The sequence below is a fragment of the Lissotriton helveticus genome, chromosome 9, assembly GCF_964261635.1.
Source record: "Lissotriton helveticus chromosome 9, aLisHel1.1, whole genome shotgun sequence".
Taxonomy (NCBI): domain Eukaryota; kingdom Metazoa; phylum Chordata; class Amphibia; order Caudata; family Salamandridae; genus Lissotriton; species Lissotriton helveticus.
This window is the reverse complement of record NC_136070.1, coordinates 463688354-463701179: the sequence shown is the minus strand read 5'-3', so window position 1 is coordinate 463701179 and position 12826 is coordinate 463688354. Positions and strand designations below refer to the sequence as shown.

Genomic DNA, 12826 nt, shown 5'->3' with positions numbered 1-12826 from the left:
CAAAATTATGCCATAACACAAGCATCATTTTTCTCCAAACGTCACTGATCTCTTTTCTCAAAAAGATCCTAATTTTTCTCTAAATTCACATTTTAATTATATGTTATATGTATTTTTTCATAAATATCTCCTAGTCTATCATGGAAATTTTGCACAGTCTATTCGCGATTAATCTCAGCATTTCATTTATGACAATTAAAGTGATTTCCACCTTTGCTGGCCGCCTAAAAATCATATATTTGGTAACGTACTTTTTAGCCCCAGAAAAGGCCATCTTCTTTCTTACATTGGTGAGATTTGTTAGGCGCTGCAGGTGCCAGAAAATTAATGGCGCCAACCAGGAATTCCACCCTTCACCTTCCACAAAAGAAAACAGTCGATCCAAGGCATTTTAAGTATCATTGATGGAAAGAATAGGTCAAACTTTGCATTGAATTAGGTCTCACTCACTAGTTGAGTGCAGACATGTTAACAAATATCTATTTTATGAAAAGCGAAATCTTCTCAGTTCATTTTATTTTGATCACAAATAGTGTTCTTTTGTCGGCATTAAAAAAACAGAATGTTGTACTATTTAGAAGCAATCTTGTAAAAGCCATTGAAAGCTTTATGAAGGGTGAAAGATGTAGACTGCAGTGGTGCATAGTAGAGGGGGTAGAGTGCACTGGCACAGAGTAGAGTGGCACAGAGTAGAGTCGAGAGGCAGAGAGTGCAGTGGCAGAGAGTCCAGTGCATAGAGTGCAGTGCAGTGCATAGAGTGCAGTGCATAGAGTGTTGTAAAGTGAAGTGGTGTAGAGTAGAGTGCATTAGAGTAGAGTGCATTGGTGTAGAATGCAGTGGCATACAGTGTTGCAGAGTAAAGTGACATACAGTGCAATGGTGTAGAGTGGCGTAGACTATTGTGGCGTACAGTGAATTGGTGCAGAGTAAATTGGCATAGGGTGCTATGACGTAGACTGTATTGGTTTTGAGTAAAGTGGAGTGTAGTGGCTCAGAGTGCAATAGAGTTTCGTAGACTACAGTGGAATAAAGTAAATTGTTTCAGAGAAGAGTGAAGTGGCATAGAGTGCAATGGTGCAAAGTAGACTGTCGTTGAGTGCAGTGGTGCAGAGTAGATTAAAGTGGCATACAGTGGCATAAAGCAGAGTAGTAGAGAGTGCAGTGTTGCAGAGTATACTGTTGTAGAGTGCAGTGGTGCGGTTAGAGTGGCGTAGAGTGCAATGGCGCAGAGTAGAGTGGCGTAGAGTGCAGTGTTGCAGAGTAGAGCGGAACAGAGTGGAGTGAATTGATGAGTAAAACGACTTACAGTGCAGTGGTGTAGAGTCCAGTGGGGCAGAATAGTTTGGTGTAGAGTGTATTGGTTTTAAGAAAATTGGTGTAGAGTCCATTGGCATTGAGTGCAGTGGCGTAGAGTGGAGTGGTGTTGAGTGCAGTGGCACAGAGTAGATTGTTTAAGAGTAGAGTGTAGTGGTGCAGAGTAGATTAGATTGGCATTGAAAAGATTTGCAAAGAGTGCACTGGCGTACAGTGGAGTGGTACAGAGTAAAGTGCAGTGTTGCAGAGTAGGGTGACATGGAAAGATGTAGAGTGCAGTGGCGAAGAGTGTAGTTGGGCACCGTAGAGTGCATTGGTATAGAGTAGAGAGGCGTAGAGAGAGTAGAGAGGCGTAGAGAGTGGAGCAGCGTAGTGTGGAGAGGTGCAGAGTGTAGTGGTGTGTAGTGGCGTGGAGTGGAGTGGGGGGAACGTGGAGTATGCATGGTATAGTAGCGTACTGCCATTACAGCAACACATTATCAATTGAAATGACCATTACATTTGCACTTTCATACAGTTTTCTGATAAAAGTATTCAGCGCACAAACGATAATGTGTGGAATTGTCATAATAATAATACTGAGCTTATAAAGCGCCTGGTTACACTAGCCAGTGTGTCCCCGCGCTGTGCCGCTGAGGAACCCGTCCTGGCCTGTTCCTGTGAGGTGCCCCCTCCTGGGCACCCCAAGGTGAAGCCAGGCATCCTAGCGGTAGGGCCGGTGTGGAGATTAAGCAAGCTATTGCCCAGAGTTGCAGAGTGGGACCCATGATTAGAGTAGGCACCGAGGCGAGAGAATTATTGGGTCCAAGGACATTGAGCCCAAGACCCTGCCGCGACGGGAATTGAACCCTGGTCCGGGCCAGACCTCTGCATCAGAGTCTGCCGCTCTAACCAGTGAGCCACACTTATTGATTGGATCATCAGCACAGTTCTCTTACAGACATTTAAATCTGTTATGTGCTAGAAAAATAAAATAAAAATGTACAGCCTTTCTCAAGCAGGACCCCCAGAAGCCACATAAACCCTTTCATTTAGAAGTCAGAGAAAGACAAATAAACACCAAGCTCCCTGGAAGACAGCCTGACATTTGACCTTTGTCTTCAAATGCACAGCAAATATGACAAGATAAGAACAAGATTCAAAGGACTGTTTACAGAAAGCCAGTTCGTGGAAGAATACATTAAACCAGTTTTGGGCAAAGGGAGGTACAAACTCAAGCCGGAAAGCCTAAAGCTAATAAAGTCAGCAAATAGAAAGTCAGAAAATGTGAGCTACAAACCACAAAGCCAATGGTAAGCAACGGGCGGAATGCATTCCTAGGTCATCTTTCTGAATGTCCCCAAGATGTCTTTAGCAAACCAGACAGCTGTCTGGTAGCCTGCGATATAAAAAGGAACGAGTGCATTGCTGGAATTAATCTCACCGACTGGTAATAATTCTAGCCCATAATTTAGCCCATTGTTTTCCCCCACCATGCCACCTCAGACAGGAACCAGCTATATACATATCAGCCTCGGTCCTGCCTCAACAGGAACCATACAGCCAAAAGTGCCAGGTCCCGTGAAGTTGAATACAAGCAATTCCAGACGGGTTTTAGGCTATGAGCAATGAAGGCATTGGTGGCCTATTTTCAAAAGTTAGCTATGCGTAACAGCAGTGTATCAAAAGCGTTTGCAGAGGGCTCTTTTAGCAACTAAACCATGAGTTGTGAAAAACATAGGAAACAGTTTTTACTGATACATACAAACATTCAAAAGAACATTAATTCAGAACGTGGGATTTGTATAGCCTTTCTCATTCCACAGAATCACAATAGAACGTCTAACAAAGGCGAGACACTGCAGCTTACGTACAGTCCAAGACACAACTGCGATGAAAGTAAAATATTTAAATCTCAAACAGGTTGGGGACTCTGATTTTTGTACATTACAGGACATTATAGGGAAGTTGGAAGAGCTAGCCAAAACGGCCAGCCAAAACACAGACCTGTCTAAAAAACTTAAGCACATGGTGCAAACAACCACCTTCGGTTTCCTCCTTGGCACATGCTATTTAATCAGAGCAAGAGGTGGACAAGTACCAGCAAGAGGCCTTATGGCACAAAGCCATTTTCAGCCATAAACATTCCTGCCTCGCCCTCGCAGCTGTCCCCCGCATCCAACGAACGACCTCCGGTGGCAGATCCTTCTCCTACCTCGCCGCCAAGACCTGGAACACCCTCCCTACCCACATACGGCAGACCCAAGACCTCAGTAGCAGCATCCCCCGACCCTCCCCTCAGCACCTTGGGACCCTTACGGGTAAGTAGCGCGCTTTACAAGTATGCTGATTGATTAATGTCTAAAAAGGCTCAATTTAAGCCTGCCCAATATCTACCAAAGGATACCTAACAGGACTAAATGCATTTACTTCAGTGTAACTGAATGTCACAACTGCGTACAATTGTGCATGTGGGAAGTGGGCAGATGAAGACCTGGTTCGCCTCATGAGTTTGTAAAAGCTGACAAACATACAGGTTTATGGGCATTCACGAACTCTTCTCTGACTTTTTCCCACCACAAAAAAATGCTCAGAAATGTACTCAAGCAAAGGGCTCGGAAGGGGAATGGAAAACCTGCAAAACTGTGTGGGTGTCTAAGGGATGTGGATGATGCAAACTATAGCATTTTCACAAGTGACATACAGACATGTCAACTGGCAGTAGTAGCTACATGTACTACTGTACTATAGTCACAGTTTGGAAATATCGAAAAGTAGTAAATCTGCAAGGTCTGTTCTCGTGGAACTACTTCGAGGTTCAGATTTAACACTTTTTCGTGATTTGGGCCCCTGATTTTTCATTTCTTTTAATTTATTTGAATGAATCAATTTAGATGCAGTAAATATGTCACTGTATTTTGAAAACGAGTTTGGAAAACATGCATGAAAGTGCACAGTTGATAATAAAATCCATTTGGTCAATAATTACACTGAACAAATCTTACTATTAGAAGGATTAAGCAAACTTAAGAACACATTAAACAGGCAGATTTTTACTTCAAAAATAACTTCGTTTTAGATTGTTTTCTATGTATTCAGGAAAAAACGTGAGATTGCTTACTTGCCACGGAGAAGTTGTTTAAGGGGGTTTCCATTTGGTCAACATCTTGGGGGCGTTCTTTGTAACCAATAAAAGTGCCATCTGACTTCAGTAGAAAATACCTCGGCCTCCATGTCTTTATGTACTCTCCTGAAAGAGACAACCCCACAGGAAGCATCAAAACACATGCTCGAGCTGACTCGTGGTCGGTGTTAGCACTTTTATATTGCAGCTGCTTTGTCAACAGACGAATTATTGAACAACAATAATTTATTTTCATACAGAACTTAACAGTGCACTTCTGAAATGTCTAACATATAAACAACAGGTCTTGCTACTAATCAATCTAATCATAATCGATTTTCTATTTGTCGAAGGAAGGAAAGATGGAAGCAGAGACAGCCTTCCTGGTTTTGAAATCGTGGTCTTCAGATCATTACATGTTTCAGCAGTAAGCACTGAACTCTCAGAACTACTCTATCAGTGCATGTTAAAATCGGGCTGCCAATTGATATTGAAATTTAGATAACAAGTCATTTATATTAATTATGCAAATTTCTAATTGATTCTATAAGCTGTTAAGCAGTATGTACGAAGAACCATATAGTGACCTTGAATATAGTATTACTATTTAAGCAAATGATAGACTTCAATGACATCTAGAATTTTTTGTGTCACTTGCAATGGAAGATTGTTGGGGATTAGAGTCTTTAAACAGCACTTAAGAGAAATAAATCAATAAAACTGTGTTTATACCAAAAACACTTTCTAGTAGAAACTGGCCATCAAGCTGGACCCTGGGAATGCTCACTTTTCTTTTTATATTTTCACTAAGTGGAGTCACTTTACAATCCTTTAGTGTATGCATTACTAACCAACTGGGGACCTGGGTCAGGCTCCCTATCCAGTTTGAAACGCAGTTTAACAACTGGAAGTATTTTTTATTAAAACGCATGCGTGTACACAAAGCTACACCCGGAATCACAGCCTAGTCTTCAGCCTATGCCTTTTATTACTAGGAAGACTGCTTCACTTAGTGACATGGGTGGGCATTCCCAGGGATAGGGCTTCAGGTAATACTTTCACCAGGAAAAAACGCTGGTTCCCTGGGCATAGGTCCCGGCACCATATGCCTTATTGTGGCTAGCACAAGGCGTATAAAGTTGTAGATGACCTCCAATTGAAAGTTATAGTGAAAGTAAGCATGAATTTAAAGCAACATAATCAAAAGTGTTTATCTATTAATGGTGCACTAATTGGGCCAAATATACAATACCTGTACATGATATACATTTTGCAACAAATGCCCAAACTGAAAATCTTAAAAGAGGGACTACAGGGGGGGGGGCAAGGGTTCTGGTGAACTCTCAAAGCATGTTAACAATAGTCTCAGCTTGTAAATATCTTTCTTTTTGTGCAGTACACATTTGAAACTCAAGTTCTGTAACATCTGCCTTAAATGCATTAAAAAAAATCTTTAAGATTCGCAGCAGATGTCCAATGCTTTATTTCTGCCATTGTCATTTTTCACAGTGACATATGGAGAAATGTTTCATTTACATTTTGCAGCGCAAGTACTTTAGACAACAGTGGGTAATTTGCAAATGTGTTAAAACTGCTTCATCAAAACAATATAATTTTTGTCATAAAATCCAAACTCGGGAAAACAATTCTAAAGCAGGGACAAAAAAGTTCCTGAGAAAAATGCGCACGGGAAAGGCTTGTATTTTGGAGTTTACACTGCTTCAGAGTATGCTGGAAACAATAACGGACATATAGATTTGCTCTACTGCTACTTATTATTTTGCGTTAATTTCCGAAGTTGACCCCACCTTATTTTTTAGAGCTGTATTCCAGTTGCGTTATATTTTGCCACATATCAATTTTATTTCTTTACAGAACCAACATATATGTTAAATGAAAATGACAAGGAACACAAGAATTTCTTACAAATAAAAGGTTTGTATTTTCTCTAAAAATGTTTTCAACCAAAAAAACATTACGCATTACCATTGACATAATACAGCAAATTTAAAAATGTTTTAATTCTGTACAAATGGAAGAAATGACATCCTTATTTTCACCCTGTTTTCCTTCAGCCGTTCTGATCACTTAAAATGATCACTTGAAAGACCTAGGCTTGCAAGTGGCCCCAGTTTCATTGTGCCTCTAACATCCCATTTGGGATTCCTTACCAATAGCACTTTGCATTCTGAGGTTTATACATTCATTTTTCACAACACAAGTGCAGCTCTTAATGTATCAGCTTGCAATAGTGTGTTAGCTGCAAGTCTATTTAGTCGACGAAGTTGTTATATGTTATACGGGGCCACCTGGCAGATGTGGAAACCGATTTAAACAAAGTGTCTTCACATAGTGTCCTACAACCAAATGTTGCAGCTACTCTGATGAAATGATAAGAAGACCCATAGGCACATACAGGAATACCCAAATCAGTATAGGTGCTAGTTCACAATAAGAACTCAAACAAAAATAAAAGACTTGACCTTTAAATAAAAGTGTACATTTTCCCTAATATACGTCAGAGTTCAACTCATTTGAGACTACCTGATTATTTGAAGCTACAGAAGATGACTCCTACATATGAGTTTCTGAGTCAAAGTTTTAAATCTGTATCTTCCACTGTGGTGAAGTACAGTAGGAGACCTTAGATGCGATAGCCTACAGATAGGCACGCTCTCTACAGACCAACAATTAACCAGGACATGTCATTGTTCATGGAAGAAAGTGTAGGCCAGAATTTTAGGATCAACAGGCAACCCAATTTTCCTGGGATATCCCAGTTTTTCACCGGGTGTCCCAGGAAATTTCTGTAAATTTACCAGAGGATAGACTGAACACAGAGGGTGGCATTTTGTGTGTTCCAGTGAAGGTTTAGTTAACAAATTCTAGCAGAATCCATTTCGTTAACGGATGATACTGTGTGTAAAAGTTTCATTAAATTCCCCGTAGTGCCTCATTGTCTATGTTTTCTATGTTGTTAGGGCTGTCAAGTCATTCTATGCAACCTCATTTGGCGCAAAATACCGGCCTACTCATACATTTGTGGAATTTCCTAGTTTGATTTTCAAAATGTGGTCATTCTATGCAGATTAAATATAAAACGCATTTGCTTACACACGTTCCATTGGTGCACTTCATTGCGCGACAATGCTCAAATAACAATGCAGAATATCTGATACTGAACTAACTCGAGGCCATACCATTATTATTTCCTGATTGAAGTATTTTGTATCCTTCACTTGCCACTTTCAGCTTTAAACCCATTCCTCGTCAGTTGCTAGGGTGCAGCGAATATATCATTGTCAGTATAGTTATTTTCTATGGTCTTATCGTTCTGTGGCACTGGGGTATCAGTTAGAGGGCATCTTCTGATTTTCCTTATGGTGGTGCGGTTTCTGTTGCTAGAACTGCTATGTAACTCCACTACAACAAAGCACACAAAAAAGGGGCTGTTACAACGGAAGGTGCCAGGTGGTTTATCGGTGAACTGTTTTTTTAAAAAAGACATCTGTGATCCTGCTCTCCCCTTATTAAAATTCCTAACCCTCTCATGTTAGTGGGCACACTCTTGGCCGTCCCTAGGGTAAACCCATCCTCAGGGATTGACCGATTTGCTGTGGCTGGTGCACTGCAAAGAGGAGCTCCTCGTCCAAATACAACAGGAAAGAAAGTAGGAGCTAAACATTAGAGCCCCCACTAATGAAGAGGGCATTTGGGTTAAAGAAGCCATAAAGTGAATAATGTCACAAAATAGCTGAAAACTCAAGCAGACATCATCAAACAAAAGACAGGAACATTCTGGGGTGCTAATCGTGGTGGCTGTTAGTGATGCAATACTGAGTACTGAGAACTGCTTTATTTCTCTTCACAGGATGGTGCCTCAAATGGGCAAACTACCTTTGACATTGCCATTTGGCGAGTAAAATCAGAGGTGAATTAGAGTACATAATCCTAGCCAAAGATGTTGTCGGTGGCGAAAAATGTTAATGAGTAATATACACATTGAGGTGAAATTGCAGAAATGGAAAATGAAGATTTGCCTATATGTTAGTTTAGTTTCAAGAATTCAAGAAAGTTTTTGTGCAGTTACTACAAAGTTAAGGAAAACATTCTATAGGCATGCAGAGTGATGCCTCATGTAGATTAATGGTAATCTGTTCTTTTCCATCAGAACTTTTCCAAGAGATCGCTCTACTTAACTCAAGTTTCAAATTTTCCTAATCTTATACGAATGCGGAACACATTTTAAAGGTCTAAGACTTTACTTGCATAAACATTTTAAAAGGATCTGAAATGAATAAAATAATTTTATTTCAATATATTTTTTGCTTAAGAGGTCATAATTAAGGCTCCCTGTTTTCCGTTTTTACAAAATGGCCAAAAAATAAATATGGATAAGTACAGACGGAAATGGTCAAAAAATATATTCCATAAAACCGGGAGCCCTAGTCATAATACCTCTCAGAAAACAAAGAAAACTGTTTGAACATGGTGCAGGATTCAGTGAGTCATAAAGTATAAATCACAAATGTTAAGGTATGCAGCTTTAGTGAGTTTCATATCAAACCTGCTATTTAAGTTTCAAAAGACCCTCTGTGTCTACGTAAATTGCCAAAAAGGTTGTTTCATGTAAAAACGTTTGAGCATATCAAACATGCACAATGGTCCCTAGGTGACCACATTGACTGCAATTCAGAGACAAATGTTTACCAAATCTACACAACCGAGATTTGTGATAATGAAGATCAAAGTTATTTAAAAACTGTGTGAAACAAATTTGCAGACACAGGTCCGTGTTGAGCAAATAGAACAAGCTTAATCAATATTGACTGTTGAAATCCTCAACATATTTTTTGTCTTGGTTAGATTTAGACTAAATCTTAGCCCCTGCATGCTCGGCTATCCGTAGGGTATATTCTCGCAGCAATCCCTACCTCCCTGTAATTGTGATGGTGTTTCACCGCAAACCAATTTATATTTTATGGTTTTTTGCAAGCACTATGCACTTTACCGTAAAATATGTATACTCACAATTATTCGTAAATAAAATGTAAGGCAATGCAGGGTAGCATTATTTTTCTAGCAAATGTTACAAGATCACCATATGTGATATTCTGTAGTATCCTTTTTATGCCTAGCGATGGAAGCAAGACGACTCATGATGTAATTTTAATATAGCTATGTTTTAAATATGTGTCTGTACATTGTCTAATTTATTGCGCCTTGTATGTATGATATTCTAGCGATTCTGGTACTGTGTGCTTTTATGATCTATATGTTTCTTGACTTTTGAAATCCTTTGATTACAGGAACGAATTGTCGAACTAGGTACTCTTTTCTAGTTATCAAATGCTATTTGATTATGTAATTTTTCTTGGAAGTCAAGAAAAGGGACTAATCCTGATGGAAGGACAGAACAGCTTAATAAAAGTTTTTTAAAGTTTCTAAAAGTTTAACTGAACGAAATCCACACAATGGCTCGAAGGGACTGAATTAATGCAACTAATCACGACACTAACAAACAGGTCACAGATCTACTGTATTTTCACTGGCAAATGATATTTTAAAGAGCATCCCGGAAAAAAACGGTCAATGAAGGGTGGTGCAAACAAGGTATAAGCAGGGTTTAAATGAGCCTGTGGCTACAGGTCGGACCCACCTGCAATCTTTTTGGGACAGGACTTATTTCTAATCATGAGACTTAGAACCAGAACAAGAAAGTCAAAGGAGGGACAAAAATACGGAAAAACAGCGACAAACTAAGCAGGGAGGAAAGAAGATCCGGCAAGAGTGAGATAAAGGGGCAAGGAGGTGAAATCAATACTAAACAACCTTGGTATTCTGCACCATTTTGCAAAGGTGCTGGGGTTTTGAGAAAAATGTGGGACTCCGCAGTTACTCTTTAACCGATCAAGCACTGGATATACAAATAAATTTAGAAGGCCCCGTTACCTTACTATAGAGGGTGGGGGCTACACTCCAAACAACTTTGTTTGTGGACACACATAAAAGAAACTGCATAAATGGGGCAGAAGATAAATGCATATTTCCTGATCCGCCCTGCTGGGGCTATTCGAAATGAATTTTCAACGTGATCAGCCGTGTAACTCTAAAATGAATGATTTGCCTTTCTTCATTTGTCTGTTGGCCATTTCGACTATGCAAATTAACCCCTGCATTGTTTTAAAGTAGTTCCCATGTACTGTTTCGCCTGATTTACAGCAAACTAAAGTCTCGCACATGTGCATTCATCCTTCTTTCCCAACATACACCTTTCATGTAGAAAACACATTGCACGCTGAATTAATGCGACCCTTTGTCTTAAGAAGTTATAAAAAAAAAAATCACATCATTCTCAGGCCCATGTTAAATTAATCCCACTGAGAATTTTTCAAGAATGCATTTCTTTTTGCAACAATGCCTCCCTGAATCTGGAGCTGTCTGCCACTGATGGAGTGCCCGACACCAGAAACAGCTGCCACTCCCTGGGAAGCGCATTGGGTAAGTGGAGAATAACGAGCAGCAAGCTTTGGTGGAACAAAGGGAGATCCATCTTTATTTACCAACTGCTGCAAGCCTGTTGCTGCATCGAGCTCATTGAAATGGAACACCGCACCCACTCCTTCATAACAGACTGTACCACGCTAAGCAGAGCTTAAGATGGCGGACAGACCGCGAGGTCCCAAAACTCATTCTCTTAACAAAAATGCACATTTTCACAACTGCGTTGGTCCTTTTATTTTTTTTTCTTCGTACAGATTTATTTTTTCTTCTTGTATAGTGCTCAGGCTGCTTTTCTGCTACTTCTGTGCACTAGAAAATGGCAGATAACAGAAGGGCTAATAGTGGCTTTGGGGTAAGGCGAGCAGGAACGTGGGGTTTGGTCACTATAAGCCTTCTTTGGTTGGTGGAAAGGGTGTTTATTCAATCCTATCTAGTACTTTACATCGCCTGCATCTGGGCCGAGGATCAGAGGTGAAGACTTTAATAATTAAATGAAGTTGTATCAAAACTTTTGTGTCACACTAGTTGAAGAAATTACATTTTCGGGACAGCTAACCTAAGACCTTAGCTATTTTTCCACAATTTTGGGCTGGGCATGAAACTCCTTTCCCAACGCATCTTTTATATAGGTTTAAAGGGATATTTTCGAAAGGATTTGCACAGCCTTAGGTTAAGGTATCATTAGCGATATTAAAGTCTTGGATAAACTAAAATGTCAAAGCATTTGTGCCACATTCTGGGGGTGGAGTATATCACAATCTGGCTGGTAACTGGAGTAACCAGCCAAGTCGAGGAATTGTAAGATTCGTTGGAAAAGTGTGACCCTCAGGGAGAAATGAAGTATAGCCATGGGAATCACCACCTAGTTTCCCCGGTAAATCCTATTTTCTAATGTGATTTGGAGGGTTCCACTCATAATGTCCTGACGTTGCCGTGTAATCAGACCACTTACTAACAATAATTACAAGTGTGACCCTTCTGTAGAGCCAATACACAAATCCACATCTGTTGCAGTCTTTGAGGCCTAAAGGGTTAATCCTTTACAAAGGGTGAGAGTCTGCATTTTCCTTACACAAGTCCATCTTATTAATATTTATGTAGCATCTCGTACCACTCCAGCATCTTCAGGGAACTAGTGCCATTCACAAAGGAATCAAAACAATTTATAATGATATTCACGTATTCTGACAGCATATGGCAAAGAAAGCCAATACCACCTGTAGACAGGCTTACAGAGGGTCATGTGTCTGCTCGCGACTCCTTTTTCGTTAAATAAATGTATTTTGTTTCTGTTTGATGGCCAAAATACTGAGTTCTGTATTACTGTGCTACATCTTCAGGAGGGAGCAAATGAATCAAACTATGATTCCGTTCTAAATAAGCAGGACTATTTAAACTTGATGCAATTCTTAAAAATAAACAACGGACCATCTTCAGATAATAAAAAATTTAAATCATAAAAACGACTCCTAATTGCTAAGGAAATTGTCGTAGTGACTCAAAGTTCAAAAAGGGCAGGTCACCGGGAAAGCAAGATGCTATTTTGGTTGAAAATATATGTTTATTAACACGACTGTGAATAAACATCGTGCAGGTGTAAAACTGGACATTAGTTTGCGCTTGTAATCTTAAACCACCGCTAACATTTCATCGGGGCTTGACTGAAGTGGCTGTGGTTGGGCGGTCAAAACAAAACCACTGCTAATGTCATTCTGAGAAGACCCACAAAGGGACAAGGCCCTTTGGTGTGTCTACATATTCACGGATGTGCAGGGGGGAGGGCGGGCTTTGTTGTTTTTCTCCCCCCTCGGTCACTCTGGATGTGTTCTCAGCCTTTGCTTCCAGCATACAGCTGCGGAGGCGCGCGCTGCGCCCTGCATCTCAATGAGCCGGCTCAGACTGCAG

The 12826-nt window shown here is 40.2% G+C and overlaps 1 protein-coding gene and 1 long non-coding RNA gene across 4 annotated transcripts in view; one reads left to right on the top strand and one right to left on the bottom strand.

Annotated features, from left to right (window-relative positions):
* LOC144781433 (uncharacterized) overlaps window positions 1-9870 on the top strand; it is an 86894-nt gene extending 77024 nt beyond the window's left edge. For both annotated transcript variants that reach the window (XR_013600985.1, XR_013600984.1), the window contains exons 5-7: window positions 4771-4844; window positions 6293-6352; window positions 8289-9870. This is a non-coding gene — a long non-coding RNA (uncharacterized LOC144781433). The remainder of the gene's footprint in view (window positions 1-4770; window positions 4845-6292; window positions 6353-8288) is intronic.
* Window positions 1-12826, bottom strand: part of AKT1 (AKT serine/threonine kinase 1) — a 405158-nt gene that overhangs the window by 176878 nt on the left and 215454 nt on the right. For both annotated transcript variants that reach the window (XM_078660283.1, XM_078660284.1), the window contains exon 3: window positions 4415-4543. In XM_078660283.1, the coding sequence (XP_078516409.1) occupies window positions 4415-4543 (129 nt within the window). The remainder of the gene's footprint in view (window positions 1-4414; window positions 4544-12826) is intronic.